Genomic DNA, 27465 nt, shown 5'->3' with positions numbered 1-27465 from the left:
TTGATGCTAGTCTCAAGAAACACACTATTATAGTTTGCATGCAAAGTGCAAGAACTTCTCATTCGCACCTCTGGCAGATGACAGAGAATTACTTAGCAGACGACTAGCAAGCAAAAGAAATGGAACTGCCTCCAAATATTATTAACCAAGAAGGGAGAGAAAAAAAAATTACCTTCGCAAAAAGTTATCAGGGAGGGCGCTGCTGACTAAAAACACATGAATCCCAATAAATATCCTGAGGAGCATTAAACAGATGCCGAACGGAGCGTACAACACCAGGAGGGTCAGGATTAAACCATCTGTAGGTAACCTGAAAATTGAAAAGAAACAGACGGGCAAGGAGTTTTTTCAAACCTTGCAGATAAACCTAGGATGTGGAAATTAGAAATAAGACAGTGGTTTTCCAGCTTGAGCAATTAGAAAATCATGTCTGCTGAAGGCACTCCATAACATTTCCTGTAAGACTTTAAGCAACTCAAAGGCAGCACCACATTTGCAATCATACTTCGAGGAATTCAGGATACATAAGCCATCCTTTTCCTCAGTCTTGTCTGAGCCATGTCAAAGCTCACTTGGCAATCCTCTCTCAGATGTATGCTGCCCACCACCTATTCAACCATGTGCTTACCCGGAATCACTCTAACTTGTCCTCCTTCCCCTCAATCCCACCTCCCTATTCTGAGATTGCTCCCATTCCTTTCTAATCCTGTTGGAAGTGTCTTGGCCTGAAACGTCAACTGTTTATTCACTTCCACAGACGCTGACTGACCTGCTGAGTTCCTCCAGCATTTTGTTTGTCTTGCTCTGGATTTCCAGTATCTGCAGAATCTCTCATGTTTATGATTTGCTGCTTCACTAAAAAGTCTCTTCGAGGGATGCCTACCCTGAAGTTTAAATCTCCACTTTGACAGAACGACCCTCTCTCACTGCTCCCACTCTGTGATCTCCACTGCTGTTCAACTCTTCAACCATGTGCTCATCCAAACTCACACTAGCTTGTCCTCCTTACCCTCCCACCACCTTCTTATTCTGAAACCATAACCCTTTCCGGTCCTGATGAAGAGTCTCGACCTGAAATGTCAACTGTTTATTCTCCTCCATAGATAATGTTTGACCTACTGTGTTCTTCCAGCATTCTGTGTGTATTACCATTCCCATCTTCTCTCTTCCTCCAACCACCGCCAACTCCACCCCTCCTTTTACTCCACTCTCACACTACCCAAATCCAGCCCACCAGCTACCCTCTCCCGCCTTCATCATCACCCTCCTGGCCCCTCCACCTCCCCCACCCACCATCCCACGTCCTCTTCCCTCCACCCCGCACGGAACCCCTTTCTAAACCTTTAGCAACACACATCACTCCACCCCAATCCCTTCTATCTCTACCTACTGCCTCGATCCACCCCCACCCCACCTCACCTCACACACCCTCCAAGCCAGCCCACACTCTCTCTTTCACTTCCCACACTCCCCTCCCACGGGCCCTGGTCCCTCTCCGCATCCACCGCTCCCCCCACCCCCGAATCCGGTCGTGCTCACCTCCTAAAGTCGAAGAGCTGCTCCAATCGCGGCGTCTCCATGTCCCAAAACCGCTGTCCGCCACTCCGGCGGCAACCACCGTCACCACCCACAGCCTAGCGCTCTCAGGTCCTCTGGGGGGGGGAACCAGCCCCTACCGCCCCGAAGGCGGAAATCCTGACCCTCTCTCTCCCACTACCACAGGCCGAGCAGCCCAAGCCCGACCACCACCGCCATGTTATCCCCAGCCGTCTCTCAACAGTGTTGCAAGCGCCGTACGCCGCTCCGGCGGCGCCTGCCGGAATATGTAGTTCTGAAGACCCCATTCCCAATTACTTTTAGCGAACATTGACTACAAATCCCAGCAAGCTGCACGGCCAAGGATCGTTGCACACGCGTCCAACCCTTCCGCAACGCGACCTCAGTTTCCCCGGTTCCTGGGGAGGTCGACTGTGTGGGATTCAGTGCGCATGCGTGGTCCTGACTGCCGGAGACTCACGCCGGGTTGGCATCCGTTTAATAGCAATCGTGTGCAATTTGCTGTTTTTTCAGCTGCATTAAAATCTATAAAATGCAAACATAAATAAATAGTGTGAAAACTAACGATCTGATGCAGAGGGAAAGAAACTTGCCTCTTCAGGCTTCTGTATCTCCTCCCTGAAGGTAGCAGTAAGAAGCGGGGCATGTCCCTGATGGTGAGGGTCCTCGGTGATGGATGCCGCCTTCGTGTGGCATCGCCTGTTGAAGATGTTCTGGATATTGGCATGGTGAAGAAGGCTGTGACATGATGGAACTGACTTAAGTCTACAGCCCTCTGCCGCTTTTCGCAGCCCCTGCAATCCTGTGCATTGGAGGCGTCATAATGACTAACCAGGAATGGAAGTTGTGAATTGATTAAAATGTTATAACATAAAATGTTATCATTGGTTAAAAAAAATGTCCTACCGAAACGTGATGCTGTAGAATAAAATCAGAAATCTGTCTAGGAATAAAGTTAACGAATTGCCCACTTTCAAGATTCAAAATGTTAATTTATTTATGCATGTATATTTTTAGATGCAGCACGGATTCTAGCCTAATCATGGGACAACTTACAATGACCAATTAACCCTACCAACGTCACTGGGCCGTGGGAGGAAACCAGAGCACCCAGAGGAAACCAACGCAGTCGCAGGGAGAACATACAAACTTCAACTCTCCTTCACGTTCCCATTCGGATATGCCCATACATGGCGTCTTCTACCGCCATGATGAGCCAAACTTTGGTTGGAGGAATAACATCTCATATACCGTCTGGGTAGTCTCCAGGTAGTATGAACATCAAATTCTCCAACTTCCGGTAATTCCCTCCCTCTCCCTTCCCCTATCCCACCTTCACTCTGTCTCTTCTTCTAGCTGCCTATCATCTCTCATGACTCTGCCTTCATCTACTACACATAGTGCTTTCCCCTTAGATTCCTTCTTCACCTCTCCTGCCTATCCCCCCCACCCCTTGATTTTTCATCTGATTGGTTTTCCACCCTCCCCCTACCTTCGTTATAGTGCCCCTGCCCCCTCCTTCTTTAGTCCTGACGAAGGGTCTCGGCCTGAAATATTGACTGCCCCTTTCAATGGATGCTGCCCAACCCGCTGAGTTCATCCAGCTTGTTTGTACATCTTGGTTTGACCACAGCATCTGTAGTGTACTTTGTGTGTACAAACTCCTTACAGGCAGCAGCTGGAAGTGAACCCCAGTTGCTGGTACTGTAAAGTGTTATGCTACACTACCGTGCTATATGTCAGGAGGAAGAGGCGGTCCTTGCGTAAGATGAGCAAAAAGAAAGAGCAAACCAAGAAACTATAGGTCATTGAGCATTACAACAATGGTAGAGAAATCACCATTGAATATTTTTAGGGCTAGGATTTTGTCGCATCTGCAAAAGAGCTCGATTTCAACACTTAAGTGAAATTTGAATAGGTACGTGGATGAGAGGGGTATGGAGGACTATGATTCCAGTGCAGGTCACTGGGAGTAGGCAGTTTAAATGGTTTTGGCATGAATTAGATGGGCTGAAGAGCCTGTTTTTGTGCTTGTACTTTTCTGTGACTCTATTAGTGAGCAAGGCTGGTTTGTGGTGGTCATGCCTTACAAGCTCGACTAATTTTCTTGAGATGATTACTGGGGATCGGGCAGTGGATGTTGTATATATGAACTTTATTAAAGCATTGGATAAGGTTCCACATGGTAGGCTGATTCAAATAATTAATGCATATGAAATGTTCGGCACAGCATTGTGGGCCAAAGGGCCTGTATTGTCATGTATGTTTCTATGAAATGAATGGTAGATTGGGTTCAAAAATGGTTTGGCCATAGTAGTCAAAGGGTAATAGTGGAGCGATGCTACTCTGTCTCTTTTAAGTTTTGAGTTTATTGCCAAGGCCATACATATCCAGTGTTTAAGTGATTTGGATGAAAATGTATGTGTGATTCCTCATTTGGATAATGATCCCATAATGCTGTCAAAGGATACAGACCAATTGAAAGTAGATGGAGAGAGAAATGGCTGATGAAGTTTAATCTGGACAAGTCAAATTCAAGGTTATCATGGATGCAGTTGAGACCTAGCATCAGAACTGTAGAGGTTTTTATGAGGAAAGATTAGCTTCTATCTGAATTGGAATTGGTTCATTATTGTCTTATGTACAGAGGTACACTGAAGAGACCTGTCTTGTAAACTGTTGATACAGATCAGATCATTATACAGAACATTGATGTAGTTCAAGGTAAAACAGTAAAAATGCAGAGTTACAGAGAAAGTGCAGTGCAAGGAGACAATGACGGGCAAGGTCAAAACGACCTTGTTGATTCTCACTCTTGTTACTTTTTCGCACATTGTAACGCATCGGTCGGCTTTTTTTTTGCTGTTTCCGTAGCATTTGTCTGGTCTTTACAAGGCCAGGTCACTAGATTGATGCTCAAACCTGCACGTTTGAAAAGCGTGCAAGGAGCTTGCTGGATTCGAATTCAGAACCATTCACCTCGAACACTGGTGCTGACGCCACTGCATCTCCAGCTGGCTAATCTCACTGTTATCAAAATGGTCCCCAAATATGATCCAACAGAAGCCCATTAAAAATTTATTTTATTTATTTTATTTTATCTCAGTCCCTTCTTCTGATCTTTCTTTCAGTGCTGCTCAGAATTGTGTTAGAAATGCTATAAAAGAGTAATCTGTCATTAGTAAATCACCTGAGGTCCCACCAGCGTAGCAGTTAGTGTAATGCTTTACAGCACCTGCTGTAGGATTTGGGTTGCCATGGCCTGTGAGGAGTGTGTATATACTCCCTGTGGGTTTCCTCCAAGTGCTCTGGTTTCCTCCCCACATTCCAAGGACATTCTGGTTAGAGTTATGTATGTTGTGGAGTGGTAGCAAAATAGTGCAACTGCTTCACAGTGCCAGTGATCACCGACTGGGGTTCAATTCCCACCACTGACTGTGAGGAGTTAGCAAGTCCTCCAGGTGCTCCAGTTTCCTCCCATACTCCAAAGACGTACAGGTTATGATTAGCAAGTTGCGGGCATGGTATGTAGTCACCAGAAGGGTTGCAACACCTGTGGGCTGCCTCCAGCACAATCCTCACTGATATGATTTTGAAGTAAGTGATACATCTCACTGTATCTTTCAATTTTTTGTTGTACATGTGACAAATAAAGCTAATCTTTAATCTTTAAAAATGGACTGTTGACCTTATAGTCAATCTTCTTGTGATCTTGCCTCTTATTGTCTGCTTGTTCTGCACTTTCTCTGCAGCTATAACACTTTATTCTGCAATCTTCAGAATAATCTGTTTTCCCTTGGTACTACCTTGACATTCTGATGTGATGAAATGATCTGTATGGATGGCACATTTTTCACTGTACCTCGGTACATGAGACAGTAATAATAAAACAGATTTATTTCTCACAACTTTATTATATTTTATTTCTACCTAATCTCATTTCATTAACTTCTGATTATATTCTCCAGAATCCGAATCAGGTTTATTATCACCGGCATATGTCGTGAAATGTGTTTTTTTTTCAGCAGCAGTACATAATATGCAAACTCGATATCAATGTTTAAGAGAAATTTGGATAGGTACATGGATGATAGGGGTACGGAGGGCTATGGTCCCAGTGCGAGTCGATGGGAGCAGGCAGCTTAGGTAGTTAAGCATGGACTAGATGGGCTGAAGGGCCTGTTTCTGTGTTGTATGTTTTAATGACTTTGGGAAAAAAAACTATAAATTACAATAAGAAATAACAAAATGGAATTAATTAAGCTATGCAAAATGAGAGCAACATAAAAAAACAATAGTGAGGTAGTATTAGTGGGTTCATTGTCCATTCAGAAATCTGATGGCAGAGGGGAAGAAGCTGTTCCTAAAACATTGAGTGTGTGTCTTCAGGCTGCTGTACCTCCTCCTTGCTGGCAGCAATGAGAAGAGGGTATGTCCTGGGTGACGGGGATGCTAAATGATGGATGCCACCTTTTGAGGCATTGCTCCTTGAAGATGTCCTGGATGCTGGGGAGGCTGGTGCCCATGATGGAGCTGCCTGAGTTGACAAATTTCTGCAGCTTTTTATGATCTTATCTTCAGATAAATTGCCTACACTTTGTCTTATATCTTGGGCAAATCTGAGGTACTGAGGCTTATTGTCACATGTAACGAGAGACTGTAAAAAAAAACCTTGTTTTCCTGCCATCTAGATAGTTCATTCCAAACAGAATCATACTGAGAGAGTTAAAGGAAAACAATGCAGAGTATGCACTTTATGGCCACTTTATTAGGTACACTTGCTCATTGATGCAAATATCTAATCAGCCAACTCAATGCATAAAAGCATGCGGACATGGTCAAGTGGTTCAGATGTAGATCAGACAAAACATCAGAATGGGGAGAAATGTGATCGAAGTGACTTTGACTGAGGAATGATTGTTGGTGCCAGACGGTTTGAGTATCTCAGAATCTGCTGATCCCCTGGAATTTTCACACAACAGTCTCTAGAGTTTACAGAGAATGTCATCCAAAAATCGAAAAGTCATCCAGTGAGCAGCAGTTCTGTGGATGAAAATGCCTTGTTAATGAGAGAGGTCAGAGAACAGTCAGACTGGGTCAAGCTGACAGGGAGGTGACAGTAACTGAAATAACCACACGATACAACAGTGGTGTGCAGAAGAGCATCTGTGAACGCACAACATGTTGAACCTTGAAGTGGATGGTATACAGCAAAAGTCCATGAACATCGACACAGTGGCCAGTTTATTAGGTACAGGAAGTATTGAGTGTAATGTTACAGTTATAGACAAATTGCAGTGCAGCTAATGAAATAAAGTGCAAGAACAATAGTGAGGTGGAATAGGAGATGAACAGTTCATCTTTCACGTATGCAAAGTCTGTTCAAGTGTCTGACAACACCGGGATAAATGCTGTCGCCATGGTTGTATGTGAATCTTCTGTCTGGTGGGAGGGAGAGAAGAAAGAAAGACCAGGTTGGGAAGGATCCTTGATTATGTTGGCTGCTTTCCTGACTGGGAAATGAACACAGGATCCACGGAGAGATTCAACACAAAATGCTGGTGGAATGCAGCAGGCCAGGCAGCATCTATAGGGAGAAGCGCTGGCGATGTTTCAGGATGAGACCCTTCGTCAGGACTAACCGAAAGGAAAGATAGTAGAAGATTTGAAAGTAGGAGGGGAAGACTGGAGGGGGTGGGGTGAAGCTGAGAGCTAAAAAGGTGATTGGCGAAAGGGATACAGAGCTGGAGAAGCGAAAGGATCATGGGTGGGAAGGCCCAGGGAGAAAGAAAGGGGGAGGGGAGCACCAGAGGGAGATGGAGAACAGGCAGAGTGATGGGCAGAGAGAGAAAGAAAAAAAAAAGGGGGATTGGGGGAAAAAAATTAAATATATCAGGGATGGGGTAAGAAGGGGAGGAGGGGCATTAACAGAAGTTAGGGAAGTCAATGTTCATGTCATCAGGTTGGAGGCTACCCAGCCGGTATATAAGGTGTTGTTCCTCCAACCTGAGTGTTGCTTCACCTTGATAGTAGAGGAGGCCATGGATAGACATATCAGAATGGGAATGGGACGTGGAATGCTGAAGGAATTCGATGAGTCAGGCACTACCTGGGGAGGGAAACGGACAGTCTACATTTTAGGTCAAAAACTTACGTCGGGACTGAAAGTGAGGAGATAGCCACTGTAAAGAGGTGGTGCAAGAGCTGGCAGGTGATAAACTGATCCTGGTGACGAGGTGGGAGGAGGATAAGTAGACAAGGGAGGGGAAGAGTGTGAATGATGTCACAAGCTGGGGCTGGTGACAAAGGGCTAAAGATGATGAAGACAAATAGGAGAAGACAGTGGAGTATTGAATAAAAGGAGGTAGGGATGGTAAACAGTAGGAGGAGTGTGGGTGATGAGCAGATGGAGAGGGTTTGGGGGCAGGTCAACAGAAGGATAGAGGAAAAGGGACAGAGTTTAAAGAAGATTAACTTTATTCGTCACGTGAGCATTGAAACATATAGTGAGATGGATCTTTTGTGTCAATGATCAACACTGTCTAAGAATGTGCTGGGGGCAGCCTGCAAGAGCTAGACCATGAGACATAGGAGCAGAACTACGCCATTTGACTTATCATGTCTGCTCCGGGATTTCATTATAGCTGATCCATTTCCCTCTCAACCCCATTCTCCTGCCTTCTCCCCATAACCTTTCACACCCTGACTAATCAAGACTTAAATGCATCCAGTGACCTGGCTTCCACAGCCGCCCGTGACAATGAATTTCACAGATTCACCACCCTCTGGCTAAGAAATTCCTACTGCTCTTGGTTCTAAATGAACATCCCTATATTTTGAGGTTGTACATCCTGGTCCTAGACCACACTCACCCTCCCTCCAGCATAGCAAACAACCTCTCCACATCCGCTCTATCTGGGTCTTTCAACATTTGCTAGGTCTCAATTCTTCTAACTTCGTATGAGTACAGACTCAGGGCCATCAATCGCCACCCATATGATAACTGTTTCATTCACGGGATTGTTCTCATGAACCCCCTCCAAAGTCAGCACATCCTTTCTCACAATACTCCAAGTGAGGCCTCATAAAGCCTCAACATTACATCCTTGCTTTTATATTTCAGTCAGCTAGCTGCTACACATCTGACATCAAGGTAGCGTGCCCACAATTCACTATCCCTAACTGTACGCCTTTGGAACTGGAGTACCTGGTGGAAAACCACACGATCACGTACAAACTCCTGACAGAAAACAACAGGAATTCTGTCCGATTGCTGTAAACCAGTGCGCTGACTGCTACATTACAGAGCCACCCTTTACGTTACTGTGCAGTTACCAAAAATTTGAAAATTCAGCATTCGTGCAGTTAACCCACTAACTCACCCCACCACCACTACTTCATCATTTCCTGTCAGTCACCTTATGTACAGACACCCCTGTACCTAGCATCAATTTGTGGACATGCAATCAATGTATGTATAAAGCTACCTTATGTATTTATATTTATACTTACTGTGTTTTTTATTATTGCTTTCTATATTAACTGTTTTTTCATGCTGTATCAGATCTGGATTAATAATTCTTTCGATTTCCTTTGCACTTGTGAACTGGAAGTTGCATTAAACAATACTGAAACTTGAAAGTTAACTGGTCACTGTAAATTGCCCCTCACAAGGGGTGAGTTGATAAGACTGTGGGGAGAAGAAAACTGAGTTAGTGTATGTTTAGTGTAAATGCTTCCTGGATATTTACAACACCAGAGAGCTGGTCTCAATACTGTTTAAGTGTTCTATAGCTCACAGAACGTGCTGTGGATGAGGGTGTGTTGGAGAGAGTGTTAAAGGTATGAGATGGTGGTGGATGGACTTCCATTTCTTTCACAAGCCTCAGGAGATCCCAAATGACATTGTGGCCAATAAAGAGTAACGAAGGTAATGCATCACTTCACATTAGCCTGAGTTCAAACACAACCGCCTTCCCAGCGGCCAATTTCCCAACTGGTTCAGACCTTGCATCTGGACTACCTTGTGCACTGTTTACAATCCTAGTGTCATGCACAAACCTACTAATTTCATCATCTATATTCTCAGCAATATCATCATCATGTGCCATGTCATACAACGTGGGCGATCATGGAATTTCCATGACCGTGATTGCTTTTGGCAAAGTTTTCTGAACGGGTGGTTTGCCATTGCCACCTTCTGGGCAGTGTCTTTACAAGATGGGTGACCGCAGCCATTATCAGTACTCTTCAGTAAACATCTGCCTGGCATCAGTGATATGGACCAGCTGCTCATACGACCATCCACCACCTGCTCCCATGTTTCATGTGACCTTTATCGGGGAGGAGAGGGGGCTAAGCAGGAGCCACACCTTGCCGAAGGGTGACCTACAGGGTAGTGGAGGGCCTTACACCTCCTCGGGTAGAGACGCATCTCTACCCCCACCACTGATAGTGATATATATTAAACAAATTTGAATCTTCAGTTAGGTTGTAGACTATCCAGGTGGAATAGGAGGTGCTGTTCCTCTAGTTTCTAATTCCGCTCACCTTGCCAGCGGAGGAGACTGAGGACAGACGTGTCACTGTGGGAATGGGTAGGAGAGTCTGGATTTTCTGGTGGACTGGGCTGTGTTCCCAAATCTCTGCAAATCATTCTCACTGAATGCATATAGCAATAATTAGTCTGGAGACTTCTTTTTTTAACATTTCACAGGTTGTGGGTATTAACCACAGTGAAAGCACATTAGGCTGGGTAAGGAGATCAGATTTCAGGATCAGAACTAGGTCTCATACCACTAATATGGTATGAAATTAGTTAATTAGGTCTTACACAGCATGAAATTAGTTATGTTGAAGCAGCAGGACAGTGCAAAGACAAAATTATTATAAATTACAAAATAATTAAATCGTACAAAAAGGAATATTGAGGTAGCGTTTATGGTCTGTTCATAAATCAGATAGTGGAGGGGATGAGGCTGTTTCTGAATCTTTTTATATGGGTCTTCAGACTACTGATAGTAATGAGAAACATAGAAAACCTACAGCACAATACAGGCCCTTCAGCCCACAATGCTATGCTGACCATGTACTTACTTTAGAAATTACCTAGAGTTATCCATAGCCCTCTGTTTTTCTAAGCTCCATGTACCCATCCAAGAATCTCTTAAAAGACCCTATTGTATCCGCCTCCACCATCATCGCTGGCAGCCCATTCCACGCACTCACCACTCTCTGTGTAAAAAACTTATCCCTGACATCCTCTGTAACTACTTCCAAGCACCTTAAAATTATGCCCTCTTACATTAGGCATTTCAGCCCTGGAAAAAAGCCTCTGACTATCCACACAATCAATGCCTCTCATCATCTTATACAATACTAGCAGGTCACCTCTCATCCTCCATCGCTCCAAGGAGAAAAGGCCAAGTGCACTCAACCTATTCTCATAAGGCATGCTCCCCAATCCAGGCAACATCCTTGTAAATCTCCTCTGCACCCTTTCTATAGTTTCCACTTCCTTCCTGCAGTGAGGTGACCAGAACTGAGCATAGTACCCCAAGTGAGGTCTGACCAGGGTCCTACATAGCTGTAACATTACTTCTCGGCTCTTGAACTCAATCCCACAGTTGATGAGGGCCAATACACCATATGCCTTCTTAATCACACAGTCAACCTGTGCAGCAGCTTTGAGTGCCCTATGGACTCGGACCCCAAGATCCCTCTGATCCTCCCCACTGTCAAGAGATTTACCATTAATACTACATTCTGCCATCATATTTGACCTACCAAAATGAACCACCTCACACTTATCTGGGTTAAACTCTATCTGCCACTTCTCAGCCCAGTTTAGCATCCTATCAATGTCCCTATCCCGTTGTAACCTCTGACAGCCCTCCACATTATGCACAACACCCTAACCTTTGTGTCATCAGCAAATTTACTAACACATCACTCCACTTCCTCATATATATAAATGAGGTTTATAAAAATCACAATGAGTAGGGATCCCAGAACAGATCCCTGAGGCACACCACTGGTCACCAGCCTTCATACAGAATATAACCCGTCTACAACCACTCTGCCTTCTGTGGGCAAGCCAGTTCTGGATCCACAAAGCAATGTTCCCTTGGATCCCATGCCTCCTTTCTCAATAAGCCTTGCATGGGGTACCTTAGCAAACCCCTTGCTAAAATCCATATACATCTATGGCTCTACCTTCCTCAATGTGTTGTCACATCCTCAAAAAATTCAATCAGGTTTGTAAGGCACAACCTGCCTTTGACAAAACCATGCTGACTATTCCTAATCGTATTATGCCTCTCCAAATGTTCATAAATCCTGCCTCTCAGGATCTTCTCCATCAACTTACCAACCACAGAAGTAAGACTCATTGGCCTATAATTTCCTGGGATATCCCTACTACTTTTCTTGAATAAGGGAACATTCACAACCCTCCAATCCTGTGGAATCTCTCCCATCCCCATTGATGATGCAAAGATCATCGGCAGAGTCTCAGCAATCTCCTCCCTCGGTTCCCACAGCAGCCTGGGTACTTCCCATCCGGTCCCGGTGACTTATCCAACTTAATGCTTTCCAAAAGCTCCAGCACATCCTCTTCCTTAATATCTACATGCTCAAGCTTTTCAATCTGCTGTAAGTCATCCCTACAATCATCAAGATCCTTTTCCGTAGTGAATACTGAAGCAAAGTGTTCATTAAGTACCTCTGCCATCTCCTCCAGTTCCATGCACACTTTTCCAATGTCACACTTGATTGGTCCTATTCTCTCACATCTTATCCTCTTGCTCTTCACATACTTGTAGAATGCCTTGGGTTTCCTCAATCCCGTCCACCGAGGCCTTCTCATGGCCCCCTCTGGCGGTCCTAATTTCATTCTTAATCTCCTTCCTGCTAGCCTTATAATTTTGTGAATCTCCACCATTACCTAGTTTTTTGAACCTTCTGTAAGCTCTTCTGTTCTTCATGACATCTCGTTGTAAAGGAAAGGATGTTGTAAATCTATTACAACAGCCTTTATACACCACAGTTCCTGTACCCTACCGTTCTTTCCCGTCTCATTGGAACGTATCTACCCAGAACCCCACGCAAATATCCCCTGAACATTTGCCACATTTTTTCACCAGGCTGCTGTGTGGAATAGAAAGCATGTACTATAAGCAGACATTGGACAAACTTGAGTTGTATTATTTGGCACAGCAGAGACTGAAGGGAAATCTGACAGCAGTTTATAAAACTATCAAAGGCAATAGATAGAAAAGACAGCCAGTGTCATTTTCCTCGAGTCAGAATGTCTAATACCAGAGGACGTGGGAGGAGAATGTACATGGCAGAGCAGGGAAACACTAGTTGAACAACCAAATTGGTGCAGTCTTTTATTGATCCCATTATGATCATTATTCTGTTATGGATTTACTGAGTATGCCCATGGGAAAATGAACTTCAGTGTTGTTTATATAATTTGACAATAAATTTACTTTGACCTTTTTTATATAGAGTGGTGGGTGTCTGGAGTGATGTTCCTCCAACATTTTCTGTATGTAGTTTGATCCCCATCCTGCTATGAGCTTTACAAGCTGGTATTACTGATTTACTTTTTTGTTTATTTGCATGGTTTCTCTTCCTTTATACAGTGGATATTTGTCAGTCTTTGTTATGTATATTTTCCATAAATACTATTATATTTATTTCCTGTAAATGATTGCAAGAAAATGAATCTCAAGGTAGTATACGTGATATATACACACTTTGATGATAAATTTACTTTGACTTTGAGGTCAGGCAGCCTCTGTGGAGGGAAATGCAGAAGTGATACTTCTGGCCGATTCCCTTTATTAGTATCTTTCATTGGGTCTGATTCGAGTCTCAGTCTGAAACATCAGCTGCTCATTTCCTTCCACAGATGCTGCCTAACCTTCTGAGTTCCTCCTATATTTTGTGCGTTGCTCAATCCCAATCCTGCCAAGACCTTGAAGAATAAGTTAATACCTGATGGAATGAAAAACCAAGACTGGATTGCTAAGTTTTTGCAATTCCTTTTGACCCCCTTCATTAAACTACTATATTTTCTTTGGAACTGAGCTTGGTCACAACAAATCCAGATGTTAAGGATAAGTTTCGTGGAGAAACCCAGCAGGTTGAGCAGCGTCTGTGGGAGGAAAGAAGTTCAAAGGTCGAATTTAATGTCAGAGAAGTGTATACAATATACATCCTGAAATGCTTTTACTTTGCAAAACATTCACAAAAACAGAGAAGTGTCCCAAAGAATGAACGACAGCTTAAACTTGAGAACCCCAAAGTACCCCCTCCCACGCGCAAGCAGCGGCGAGCAACAATTCCAACAATCTGGGGCAGCATGACTCAAAGGGCTGAATGAGCCTACTCAGTACTGTATTGCTTAATAAATACAGTGCAAGATAGATAGGGTGCCTAAGACTTTCGCACAGTACTGTAGTAATTTTATGCATTGCACTGTAGAGCTGTTGCAAAAAAAAGTTGATGACATACATGAGTGATTCTGATATGGATCTCTATTGTGAACTGTTGCACCAGACTTTCTGTAGTGATCAATAAACCAATTGTTTGGAATCACACTTTGCCTGGTGTCTCAGGGCTGAGTGTGTCTGCACCTGCCCCACCACCTCCGCCACCTGTTCCACCCCCATCCCGCGGCACTCCCCTCTCACCATCCTTTGCTCCCGCCAGATTTACAAACTCGCTGTTTCACGTTGACAAAGAGAAGACTGTGCAAATGTCTTAGGCCCTCCTAGCTATATACAGTATATGTACCCACGACTTTTACACAGTAGTGTGGGAAACAATGTGGTCTGCACTGTACACATGATAAATAAATTAATGTGAACCTGAACGATTCTTTATTCGAAATAAACCACACTACATCTACCCATTTTATACGTATTTGTACAAAGAATCCTGTTACAATCTGTGAGTTCCTATGCACTTCCTTATCTGCTGTATGAACATATCCACAGTGTTACATTTATTGATACAATGCAGCTTCAGGCCACCATTATATTTTCTTTTTTAATACATTATTATTCTATGATTATTGAAGTATATTTATTGCTGTAAAGCAACCTTAGGCATTTGTCTGTGGTGTCTTTATTGATAGAATGTGGCACAATGCTTATTAAAGTTTATTTATTGATACAATGTGTCTCAGCCTTTATTACATTGTAAAGTGCACAGCCCGCACAGCTGAAGTTTAACATTGAAATCAATTGGCTTCACTTCACAAGAATTTATTGTTTTAAATCTCAGCAGGTTTGTAATAGAGCAGTAAGCAACAGAGGAGGATGGCTATTGCCACTGGTACAAAAACGATATTTTACAATTCATATTCTTCTCAGCTTTATGGTCCCTACTGTCCAGTTTGGAGCAGCATCCGCTCACATTACACAAAATTACAGTGAACTGTCAGATCAGCAGAAAAGGTCGTTAGCTGCAGTCTGCCATGACTGAGGGACTTTATATTTGTGGTGATACAGTGTGGAACAGGCCTTCTGGCTTTCGAGCCACACCACCCAGCAACCCGCCCAACTTAACCCTAGCCTAGTCACAGGACAATTTATAATGATCAACTAACTTACCAACTGGCACAGCTTTGAACTGTGGGAAGAAACAGGGTGCTCCCGTCGCCTTCAATAGCCCTATTGCCAACAAAGATGCAGGCAGGAGAAAATCTTTGCCAACAGTACCCACCCAACAAACTGGCTTCGCCAAGCATCTATGCTCTGTCTGCCAGAGCAGGTGGGATCTCCCAGTGGCCACCCATTTTAATTTCCACTTCCCATTCCCATATGTCCATCCATGGCCTCCTCCACTGTCGTGATAAGGCTACACTTAGGTTGGAGGAATAACACCTTATATTCCATTCAGATAGCCTCTAACCTGATGGCATGAACATTGATTTCTCAAACTTTCAGTAATGCCTCCCCCCACATTGACCATTTCCCATCCCCTTGTCCCTTTCTCATGTTATGTCCTTGCCCACCCATCACCACCCTCTGCTGCTCCCCCCCACCTTTTTCTTTCTTCCATGGCCTTCTGTCTTTCACCAATTAACTTCCCAGCTCTTTGCTTCATCCCCCTCCTTCCAAATTTCACCTATCACCTGGCATTTCTCTCTCCCCTCCCCCCACCTTTCAAATCTGCTCCTCAGCTTTTTCTCCAGTCCTGCTGAAGGGTTTTAGGCTGTTTACTCTTTTCCATAGATGCTGCCTGGCCTGCTGAGTTCCTCCAGCATTCTGTGTGTGTTGCTTGGATTTCTTTTGTTTGGTTTTCCCAAAAAGCTCCCTTCTTGAAAGCACTACAGGGCTATTGAAACAGAAAAACTTCACACCATCTTATAAGTCTCTTCTGCCAGGCAGTTAATTTGATCAACCAATCAAGTTCCCCCCCCCCCCCAACAAACCCTCTACCTCTCATCATTGCACTGTAAGCACTTTAAGCCAGTCTTTATAATGCTATTTACATTGTAAATACCTACTAGTATTGTATATTTATACATATTTTATCCCATAGCTGTACTTTTAACTTTATTTTATACACTGCTTTATAATTGTTGGAACGTTGTTGTTTATTCTTATATGTCACACCAACACAGGACAGTAAATTTCTAATACATGTAAGTATATATAGTGAGTAAAGTTGATCTTCTCACCCGTACTGTGACTGAAAGTGTCGATACTCTGGTAGGGCTGCTCTGATGGACTTCACTCATTCTCAAAAGACCTCCCCTCCCCGCCCTTCCCTTGCAGGGGGAAAACAATTCCCTACACACTGCCACTAAAGAACTCAGGCAACAAGACTACGCTTGGGCTTGACCTACTGCAGCACCGTCTGTTTCACAATTCTACCCTCTTTGTCGATGGCGAAGTTATAGTTCTGTGGGTTGTCCATTGCTTCCTCGATGCGCTGATCCAGGTTCTCCAGCGTAATGAAATTCTTTGCTTCCTCCTGTAAATTAGAAGAGTGAGATAATCAATGTCACCAGCAACCCCAACAGATTTCTACAGGTGTAGCAGGGACAGACTTCCAGCTGGTTGCAGCATCACCTTCTGGTCTGGAGGCGCAGGATCAGAAAAGGCTGCAGAGGCACAAGAGAATCTGCAGAAGCTGGAAATCCAGAGAGACACACGCAAAATGCAGGAGCAGGCAGCAAAATGCAGGTCAGGCAGCATCCACGGAAATGAATAAGCAATCGATGCTTTAGGCTGAGACCCTTCTTCAGGGCTGGAGAGGAAGGAGGAAGAGACCAGAACAAGATGGGGGAGGGGGAGGGGGAGGGGGAGGAGTAGGAGTACAACGTGGCAGGTGAGACCAGGCGAGGGGCAAGGTGGATGGCGGAGGATGGGAGGTAACAGGTGGAAAAGGTGATGAGCTTCAGAAGAATGAGTTTGACAGGAGGGGAGAGTGGACCAACAGGAAAAGGAAAGGAAAAGAGGCACCAGACGGAGTTGATAGGCACTTAAAGAGAAGAGGCAAGAGGGAAGCAAGAATGGAAAATGGAAGAGGAAAGGGGAGGGGGAGAAATCGCTCTCATGTCGTCAGGTAGGAGATGACCCACCTTGGTAGTACCTGGAGTGCACTGCCAAGAGTGGAGGCAAATACAATACAGGCATTTAACAGGCTCTTAGAGAGGCACATAAACATGAATAAAATGGAGGGATAGAGACTTATGGAGGCTGACAGGACCACTTAGAAAGGTTTATTTACTAGTTTAAACTTTTTTTAAAACAATTTAGGAAGCTTCTTTCCTGTATCTGTCCAATTTCTCAACAAGTCCCACTCAGGTGTAATACCCTAACTGTCCATGCACAAAATCCATGAAATAGTCTTTCTTGCTCTCCTTGTTTTGTTGATAATTGTTGATCCCATTAAAATGTTCACATTTATTTCAGTTCCATTATTGACATCTGCACGTGTGACCACTCTGCTAATTGTTGATTGCTCATGACTGTTTGTCCGGTAAATTGTTGGTTGCTATTGTGCTGTCTGTTATGGTATTGTCCTGTGTTTTTTGCTTGGCACCAGACCACAATCAATAGTGGTGTGTTTCACAGACTGGTAATAGAGTGATTATGATTCCGATTTTAATTACTTGTTTAATTAGTTCGGCACAACCCTGTGGGCTGAAGGGCCTATTCCCCATTCCTGTACTGTTGTCTAATGCCCCTCCCGTGGACAACATCGGTGGCGTGGAGAGGGAAGACTTGCAGCTTGGGCAACTGCCGGTCCTCCATAAAAAAAAACTTGCCCAGGCTTGCGCCCTGGAAACTTTTCAAGGCGCAAATCCATGGTCTATCGAGACTAACGGAGGCCTACTTATGCACTGTTGTGTTCTGTGTCCTGTATATTATTTTTAAACTGGACTTGATCTGTTTATGTATAGTTTGGTATTGGTTTATTATTGTCACATGTACCATGATACACTGAAAAGCCTGACTTGCCTGCTGTTCATACAGATCAATTCATATTGTATAACAAATATTTCTACGCTTGGAATACTGGGTTCAGTTCTGGTCCCTCATTATGAAGGATTTAGAAGCTTCAGAGAGGGGTCAGAGGAGATTTACCAGGATACTGACTGGATTAGAGAGAATGTCTTATGAGGATAGGTTGAACAAAGTAAGGCTTTTCTCGAGTGAAGGAAAACGAGAGGTGACTTGATAGAGGTGTACAAGATGATAAGAGGCATTGATCGAGAGGAGAGGAAGAAAACTTTTCCCAGGGTGAATAAGGCAGTATAATTTCAAGGCGATTGGAGGAAAATATAGGGGGATGTCAGAGATAGGTTATCCCAGAGAGAGCGGTGTGATTGGAGTATTGAGGGGTCAGAGTAAGTCTTTTACACAGAGAGTGCTAGATGTGTGGAATGCCCTGCCAGGATTGATGGTAGAGGCAGATATATTAGGGACATTTAAACTCTTAGATAGGCACTTGGATGATAGAAAAATAAATGGTTGTGTAAGAGGGAAGGGTTAGATTGATCTTAAGAGTAGGTTAAAAGGTCACCATAACATTGTGAGCTGAAGGGCCTGTACTGTGCTTTAGTGTTCGATGTTCTAAATCGTGTTTTTTTCCTGTAAAATAGTGTTTCATGTATATTTCCTTTGTGAATGGTGCTTAAATGATGCTGCCGCATGCAAGTTTCTCTTTGCACCTGCACATATGTGTACTTAAGTATATGACAATAAGCTCGACTTTGACTCATCCCTACCACAGAAACATACTGGAAGACTGATCACGATTTCTTCCTCAACATGAAGATTAACCACCAAGGGGACCATAACCGTGTTGTAGGTTTGGAGGCTTGTGTGCCTCACTGACCCAGAGAGCTACATTGGCTGGAGTCACGGCCTTGTACTTTGGTTCTTGGATCACCCATGCCAAACAGGCCAGACCAAGACCGGTCCACCGCTCATCCAGGTTTGGGGGTTCAGCTCAGGGCTAACAATCCTGTCTGGTTAAAAAAAAAACAGCAATGAAAAATCCTTCTTTGTGTGTGTGTGGAAGTATGGAGACAGAGAGGGAGGACCTTCATTGGTGTAAGCACCAAAAGCATAAGGAGCAGTAAGAATAAAGGTTAAACCCCCATGGAAATGTTCAATTGCTTTTTTTTAAAAAATCAGTGTGGTTATTGTTCAATTGAAGGTCTCCAATATTTCTGCAGGAACTGTACGAAGAATACAACATTGTGATCTACTGCCTGCACCCAGTGTATTTCTGAGAGTGACTAACAGGTGTCACTGTGGACCAGAGTGAACGTTACTTTCCCTAGAAGCAGGGATCAGGCTATGAACCAAGTGGATCTCGCAGTGTATCTGCAGCACAACTTAAACTTCTCTTTGGACATCTGCAGAAAGCAGTTAAGAACTAACCACCTAATGGGCCTGGAGTCATATACTTGTCAGACCAGAGGACGACATTTGTGATGTGTTTTAATCATAAACAGGTTTATCATCACTGACACATGCCGTGAAATGTGTTGCTTTGTGGCAGCAGTACATATCAACATTACTATAATTCACAACAACAAAGACACAATATATATAAAAAATAAATAAGTAGTGCAAAAAGTGAGAAAAAAGTGAGGCAGTGTTCACGAACATTCAGAAGTTTGATGGTGGAGGGGAAGAAGCTGTTCCTAAGACATTGAGTGTGTGTCTTCAGGCTCCTGTATCTCCTAACTGAAGGCAATAATGAGAAGAGGGCATGCACTGGATGCCTTCTGTGTGGTTAAGGACCACTTAATAGTTTCTTGACAACCATTCTGGCTTTTATTCCAGCCCAAACGTTTTAATTTAAATTCCCCAGTGTATGCCAAGGAGGAATTCAAACCAGGACAAATAACAAAAGCTTTACGATGATCCAAGCAGTAATTTAGCTGCTGCACTCCAAAGGATGGTGGGGTGGAGATACGTCTCTACCAAAGGTGTAAGGCATTTCTTCCCTCCACTATAATATAATATAATATAAGATAATTAAAGGATTTGATAGGATTGAGGCAGGAAATATGTTCCAGATGTTGGGAGAGTCCAGTACCAGAGGGCATGGATTGAGAATAAGGGGTCAGTTATTTAAAACAGAGTTGAGGAAGAGCTTCTTCTCCCAGAGAGTTGTGGAGGTGTGGAATACACTGCCTCGGAAGACAGTGGAGGCCAATTCTCTGGATGCTTTCAAGAAGGAGCTAGATAGATATCTGATGGATAGGGGAATCAAGGGATATGGGGAAAAGGCAGGGACTGGGTATTGATAGTGAATGATCAGCCATGATCTCAGAATGGCGGTGCAGACTCGAGGGGCTAAATGGTCTACTTCTGCACCTATTGTCTATTGTCTAATCTGCAGGTCACCCTTGTGCAGGGTGTAGTACCTGCTTAGCCGCACCCCCCCAATCAGGGTATTGTGAAGCCGGTGCAGGTCACAAGTCCTGGTTTTGCGACCACTGACACCAGGCAGACAATCGATTAAGTTTATTGATAGTGGCTGAGCTTACCCGTCTTGTGAAGATACTGGCCAGAAGGCAATGGCAAACCACTTTTGTAGAAAAATTTGCGAAGGACAATCGTGGTCATGAAACCATGGTCATACGTCATATGACACAGCACTTAACAACGACGATGATGATGACACTACAAACATTAGCGTGGTCCTAGACATGACTAAAGGATTTTCATTATCACTATGCTACCATATTTTTTAGGAGCCTTCTAGTCTCTTCTGCCTACAAAACTTCTCTGCATATTCTGTACATGTGCCTATCTAAAGGCCCTTAGCAACACACACAAAATGCTGGAGGAACTCAGCAGGTCAGGCAGCATCCATGGAAAGAATAAACAGTCAACGTTCTGAGCCGTGAACTTCTTCAAGACTGAGAAGGAAAAGGGAAGACACCGAATAAAAAGGTAGGGGGAAGGGAAGGAGGATTACCAGGTGGGTGGGAAAGGTAAAGGGAGAAGTCACTAGATCACATTTCTTCCCCATTCTGATGTTTGGTCTGAACAACATCTGAACCCCTTGACCATGCCTGCACGTTCTTATACATTGGGTTGCTCCCACATGATTGGCTGATTAGATATCTGCATTAATGAGCTGGCGTACAGCTGTACCTAATAGTGCGGTCACTAAGTGTATGTACTTCGACAATAAATTTACTTAAAACTTTGAACTGCTTGAAATGTTTGGCTGCAGTCCAGCATCTCTGCAGGACTTTCATGTACCCGGAACAAAAGTGCAAGCCGAAAAATTATCATGGACACTACCCACCCTGTAAGCGGTCTCTTCCAAAAGCTCTCTTCAGGAAAGCTCTATAGTGCTATTAAAACGAAAACTTCACATCATCATAGAAGTTTCATCCCTCAGGCAGTTAATCTGATCAACCATTCTAGTTAGGGGGATACTTTATTTATTACCCCATTCACTGCACTGTAAACACTTTAAACCACTGTGTACAAATAATGCTGTTTATTTTGTAAATATACACTGGTGCTCCAGTTTCCATCCACAGTCCAAAGATGTATCGGTCAATAGGTTAATCGTTCATTGTAAATTGTCCTGTGATTAGGCTAGGGTTAAATAGGTGCGTGCTGGACGACCTGCTCAGTGGGCTGGAAATGACTGACCCTGCAGTATTTCTAAATAAATAAATAAAGAGTGAACACGGCCCTGGTACCAGAGCGCAGAGCTCACCTGAAGTTGCAGAACCTCCCTCTCCTTCTCACTGAGGAACTCCATCCGCTTCTGTTCTCTGTAGGCCGCAGCCTGCTGTTTCCGCTGCCGCTCTACTTCCATCTCCTGCCGGAGTCGCTCCTCTCTGTTCCAACACAAAAACAAGGCAGCGCTTATTTAAAATTTATTTAGAGATGCAGCAAGAAACAGGCGCTAACAGTGCAACGAGCCTGGGGGGAGGGTGCAATTACGCCCATGTGACCAACTTAATTAATTAATTTATGGAAATAGTGCCGAACAGGCCCTGCTGGCCCAACAAGCTGCACTGGCCAGCAACTCACCAAGTTGACATTAGCCTAATCACAGGACAATTTACAATGACCAATTAATCTATTAACCAGGAAGTGTTCGGGCTGTAGGAAGAAATGGGGACACCCAGAGGAAACCCACACGTACACAGGGAGAGCGCAAAAATTCCTCACAGGTGGTGCCGGAATTGAACTCTGAACACCAGAATGCCATGAGCTGTAATAAGTAACAGTGGCACCCTACCCATATAGAGAAGATTTACTAGAATGTTACCTGGGTTTCAGCACCTAAGTTACAGAGAAAGTTTGAACAAGTTAGTCTTTATTATTTGGAGCGTAGAAGGTTGAGGGGGGACTTGATAACTGTATTTAAAATTATGAAGGGGATAGATAGAGTTGACGTGGATAGGCTTTTTCCATTGAGAGTAGGGGAGATTCAAACAAGAGGACATGAGTTGAGAGTTATAGGGCAAAAGTTTAAGGGTAACACGAGGGGGAATTTCTTTACTCAGAGAGTGATAGCTGTGTGGAATGAGCTTCCAGTAGAAGTGGTAGAGGCAGGTTCGGTATCGTCAATCAAAGTAAAATTGGATAGGTATATGGACAGGAAAGGAATGGAGGGTTATGGGCTGAGTGCGGGCCAGTGGGACTAGGTGAGAGTCAGCGTTCGGCACGGACTAGAAGGGCTGAGATGGCCTGTTACCGTGCTGTAATTGTTATATGGTTATACATCTCTGGAATATGGGAGGACAATGAAGCACCTGGAAGAAACTCACGTGATCACAGGGAGAACATACTTATCATCCTTCGGGAGAACATCCTTACAGACATCGGCAGCAACTGAACCTGGGTCACTAGTGCTGAAATAGAATTACACTAACCGCTAAGCTACCATGCCACCCATTCTAGTTCTAGTCTCATTTACCAGTGGAAACAACTTTCCTGCCTGTACCTTATCTATCGTTGTGATTTGCCATTGTTGCCCTCTGACCTTGAGCCAAAACACAGAACATAACCGCTGGCCTTCATCACCCTCTGACGGCTCAGTGGCTGTGGAACAAGTCACGCTCTCTTACTGCGGCTGCCATCAAAAAGGGACACGCACCTCAGAACTCACACCACCATGTTCAAGTTCAACCATCAGACTCCTGAACTTCACTTGCCCCACCACTCAACTGTTCCCACAACCTGAGGACTCATTTTCAAGGACTCTACATCTCATGTTCTTGATATTTGTCACTTATTTATTATTAAAATTCTCTTTTTCTTTTGGCATTTGCACTTTGTTCTCTTTTGCACACTGGTTGTAGATCCAGGTGGTGTGATCTTCCATTGATTCTGTTATGGTCATTGGATTTATTGAATATGCCCACAAGAAAATGAATTTCAGGGTTATACATGGTGACATATATGTACTTCGATAATAAACTTACTTTGAACTGTTCTCATCATCTCCTGACCTTGTATCAGAAGTTTACGATTTACAGCTGCCCACCCTCATTACCCTCGCCTTGAGTCGTTTGTTATGTGCCGTGTCGTATGACATCATCATGTGCCATGTTGTATGACATAGGTGATGATGGTCTTTCCATGGGATTTTTGCAATTCTTCTACAGAAGTAGTTTGCCATTGCCTTCTTCCGGGCAATGTCTTTACAAAATGGGTGACCCCAGCCATTATCAATAGTCTTCAGAGATTGTCTGTCTGGTGTCAGTGGTCGCATAACCAGGACTTGTGATATGCACCAGCTGCTCGTATGACCACCACAACCTGCCCCCGTGGCTTCACATGACCCAGATCAGGGGCTAAGCAGATGCTACACCTTGCTCAAGGGTGACCTGCAGGCTGGCATAGGGCAGGGGCACCTTGTATCTTCTCTGGTGGAGACACATCTCCACCCTGCCAACCATAACCTTGAGTATGAGTTATAATACTTTAACTGCTGGCCTTCATCGCCCTCTGATGAGTCAGTGGCTGTGACATACAGCTGCCTGCCCTCATTACCCACTGTCCTTGAGACAGGAGTTTTATGATTTAAAAACACAAAATGCTGGAAGAACCCTGAAGAAGGGTCTGGCCCAAAACATTGACTGTTCATTCATTTTCATAGACGCTGCCTGACTTGCTGAGTTCCCCCAGCACTTTGTGTGTGATGCTCTGGATTTCCAGCATTTGTAGAATCTGAATGGCCTGCTGAGTTCCTCCAGCATTTTGTGTGTGGCCAAAACGTCAACTTTACTCTTTTCCTTAGATGCTGCCTGGCCTGCTGAGTTCCCCCAGCATTTTGTGGGTGTTATCTGCAGAATGTCTAGTTTTATGATTTACAGATGGCTGCTCTCTGATCTTGAGGGGTGGTGACTGACGAAGTACTGCCTCTACACAGACTCACCGGAGTTTCTGCAGCCGCTCATTCTCCCGGTCATTGAATTCCATCAGCTGTCTATGCTCCTCAGCTTCCTGCTTGGCTCGCTCCTCTGCCAGCGAGCCCACCTCCTCCTCGTAACGTTTCCGCAACATTGCCTCCTTGAATTCAGCCCTTTGTAAAGAGCGGGTGAAATAAGTCAAACAGTGGGGCAAAGAAAAGATGTGGAATAACCTTCTCCTGCATCTCACTTTGTGTCCTAATCTTCACATACTGACTCTTTACTGAGCAACCAAGTACAAGACAGGTGAAAGAGAAACATTGCTATTTACAGTCTCAGCTCAAACCCTGAGAAACAAGTTGAACAATCCAAGTTGTGAGACAATTCGATTGGTAGCACAGTGCACCAGCCATATACTCAAGACAGAATAAACCCACATCCCTGCACATAATTAGTGTATTCCTGTCTATTTTGCTGGTGTCCCCTTTTACATATTCCAGATGTGTCCTAGCCCCTGGCACATATTCCCAATGTTCCCTAGCCCTTGACTAGACTCCAGATGTGCCCCAGCCCCTGCCAAGATTCCAGGTGTGTCCTGGACCTTTATCCAGATTCTTGATGTGTCTCGGCCCCCTGACAACATTCCAGACGGGCATCAACCCCATATTCCAGATGAGCCCCAGCCCCCATCTAGATTCTAAATGTGTCCCAACTCCCCGTGCAAATCGTAGATGTGCGCCTACCTCCCGCCCTGATTCCAGGTGGTTCCCAGTCCCCCTCCCCGACAATATTTCTGATGTGCCTCAGCACCCCGTCCAGCTTCCACTTGTGTCCCGCCCCCCGCCATCACACATTCTCTGCCCCTGTTCTCGACGCAGATGTGGCCCGAACACAACCACGTACTGCTGATTTCCCCACCCACACCGACCTCAGTGCTCTCATGATGGCGTCGTACTGCCGGTAGCGCTCCTGCACCACCAGCAGCTCCTCGGGGTGGACGAGCGTGGGGACGCGGACTCGATCCACCTTTGATTTGGCGGGCGGGTCGGTGCGCGACTTGCGGCCGCGGGCAGGGGCCGGGCGGGCGCCCAAGGCTCGGGCCGCGAGCAGTGAGCGGCAGCGGGCCCACATCTCGGCCGGGCGGGACGGCGAAGAGTCCGGGTGCCGGTCGGTCGAGCAGCAGCTCCGGCTTCTCACATGAGCGCCGCCATGACCGGAAGCGTCTGCTGTATCCAGCGGGGGTCAAAGGTCTCCCAGCTGTTCGCCCACGTGGGCTCCGAAACCAACAGCTCTCGCAGCTGCTTGAATGGTTTTTAAAAAATAAAGGGCGAACAATTGGGTGATAAACTTTGCAATCTTTAGGCATCTACTTTTTTTGTGTTAGGGATTTTGAATTAGTTTATTATTGTCACATTCACCGAGGTACAATAAGCCTTTGTGTGCCCTCCAGGCAGATCATTCCACACATCGAAGAAGTTAAAAAAAAATGCAGAATTAGCGTGCAGTTACAGAGAAGGTGCAGTGCAGGCAGCTTTCTCTCTCTTTTCACTCTCTATTCTGACTCCTGTCTTAACCCAGCTTGATGCCCGTCACTTTTCCACATTTCTCCTCCTCCCCTTTCTCTTCTGTCCTCTCCTATCAGATTCCCTTATCTTCAGCCCTTTACCTCTTCCACCCAGCTTCTTACTTCATTACCCCCTACCCCACCAACCTTCTCCCTCACCTGGCCTCACCTATCACCTGCCGGCTTGAACTCCTCCCCTCCCCCAGCGTCTGATTTATTCTGGCTCCCAGCCCCCTTCCTTTCCAGCCTTCATGAAAGGTCTCAGCCTGAAATATCAACTGTTTGTGGTCCTCTGTAGATGCTGCCTGTCCTGCTGAGTTCCTCCAGCATTTTGTGTGTGTTGCTTTGATTTCCAGCATCTGCAGAATGTTTTGTGTTTAGAGTACAGGTTGAGCATTCCTGAAATTCTTGAAGCCAGAAGCGTATTGGATTTGGGAATACAGTATTTGTATTTATATAATGAGATAACTTGGGGATGGGATTTACATTACATATTCAGTGTATATGTACCCTCTGAAGGTAGTTTTATATAATATTTTAAATAATTTAGTGCATGAAACAATCAGCAGCTGTTTGCCATCACCATCATTCCCAGTTCTGAATTTCCTTACATTTGTTCATCACACAGAAGTACAGATGCAGCCGGTCAGTGTGTTAAGATTTTCGTCAGCAAAGATCTTGACAAATCCATCAATGAATTTCTCTGCTGCTTCATCATCAGCAAATGCATTACTGTATCAACACAAACCTTTTAAAAAATAATGCTGTGCCTGTTCTTAAATTTCTGCAACCATCCTGCTGAATGTTCGCAATAGCTTTCAATTTTCAGTTCATTGTGATAGATCCTGATCAGCACACTGTTAAGTGGCAAACGTTCACTCTGCAGTGATTAATCCACCCATTGAATACACGATCGAGATCTTCATTATTCACTTCATGCGGTGCATATCTGAAATCTGCAGAATGCTGCTTTATCCTCGGGGTTTACTCCCAAAGCCTTCTCCATGAGTGGGTGTAGCTGCAAGGCAGTGGAGGTTTGAGATCAGAGTTTTCCTTCTCCTAGATGAGCTGCCAACCACGGCTCATGAGCCCCATCTGCCCGAAACAACTGGCTTTAAGGCACCAGCAACCTGCCTTTGCTCCTTCTTCTGTCAGTAGAAATGGTTCTGCCAGTCTAAGTAGCTAAGTCACATGTAAAGGCCAAGAACTGAGCTTGGTTGTCAGGGGCTATTTGAGACGCACACCATTGGAAGCTCATCCCCATTACCTCCCCCAAGCTATGACAACCTTAAGGAACCACCCACCACCACTACGTGTGAGAAAAACTACCTCTGACAGCTTCCCCAAACTTTCCTGCACTCGCTTTAAAAGCATGTTCTCTGGTATTGGCCATGGCCACCCTGGGAAAAAGGCACTGACTTTACACTATGGCTCTATTACACCTCTATCGGGTCAGCTCGTA

At 44.6% G+C, this 27465-nt stretch overlaps 2 protein-coding genes across 2 annotated transcripts in view; both read right to left on the bottom strand.

The window, feature by feature from the left end:
• Positions 1–1790, bottom strand: part of aup1 (AUP1 lipid droplet regulating VLDL assembly factor) — a 59706-nt gene extending 57916 nt beyond the window's left edge. Inside the window, exons 1-2 of the mRNA XM_059965754.1 lie at positions 1540–1790; positions 173–310 (exon numbers count right to left, since the gene is read on the bottom strand). Of these exons, the coding sequence (XP_059821737.1) occupies positions 173–310; positions 1540–1580 (179 nt within the window). The 5' untranslated portion in view covers positions 1581–1790. The remainder of the gene's footprint in view (positions 1–172; positions 311–1539) is intronic.
• An 11694-nt stretch (positions 1791–13484) lies between these two features.
• On the bottom strand, positions 13485–25674 carry mrps26 (mitochondrial ribosomal protein S26). The gene is made up of 4 exons (XM_059965753.1): positions 25368–25674; positions 24466–24612; positions 21790–21913; positions 13485–16554 (listed from the first exon to the last, which is right to left on the bottom strand). The coding sequence occupies exons 1-4, from the start codon at positions 25568–25570 to the stop codon at positions 16423–16425; spliced, it is 606 nt and encodes a 201-aa protein (XP_059821736.1). The 5' UTR covers positions 25571–25674; the 3' UTR covers positions 13485–16422.
• Positions 25675–27465: the final 1791 nt, after the last annotated feature.

This window comes from Hypanus sabinus, chromosome 3 (genome assembly GCF_030144855.1).
Source record: "Hypanus sabinus isolate sHypSab1 chromosome 3, sHypSab1.hap1, whole genome shotgun sequence".
Classification (NCBI taxonomy): domain Eukaryota; kingdom Metazoa; phylum Chordata; class Chondrichthyes; order Myliobatiformes; family Dasyatidae; genus Hypanus; species Hypanus sabinus.
The sequence above is the reverse complement of the archived record's forward strand: the minus strand, read 5'-3'. Positions and strand labels throughout refer to the sequence as shown.

Coding starts and splice junctions, on each gene's coding strand:
- mrps26 (XM_059965753.1), bottom strand. CDS start 25,570: ATGTGGGCCCGCTGCCGCTCACTGCTCGCGGCCCGAGCCTTGGGCGCC. Junction 24,613..25,367: donor GCCATCATGAGAGCACTGAG/GTCGGTGTGGGT, acceptor CTCTTTACAAAG/GGCTGAATTCAAGGAGGCAA. Junction 16,555..21,789: donor GGGAGGTTCTGCAACTTCAG/GTGAGCTCTGCG, acceptor TCTAATTTACAG/GAGGAAGCAAAGAATTTCAT.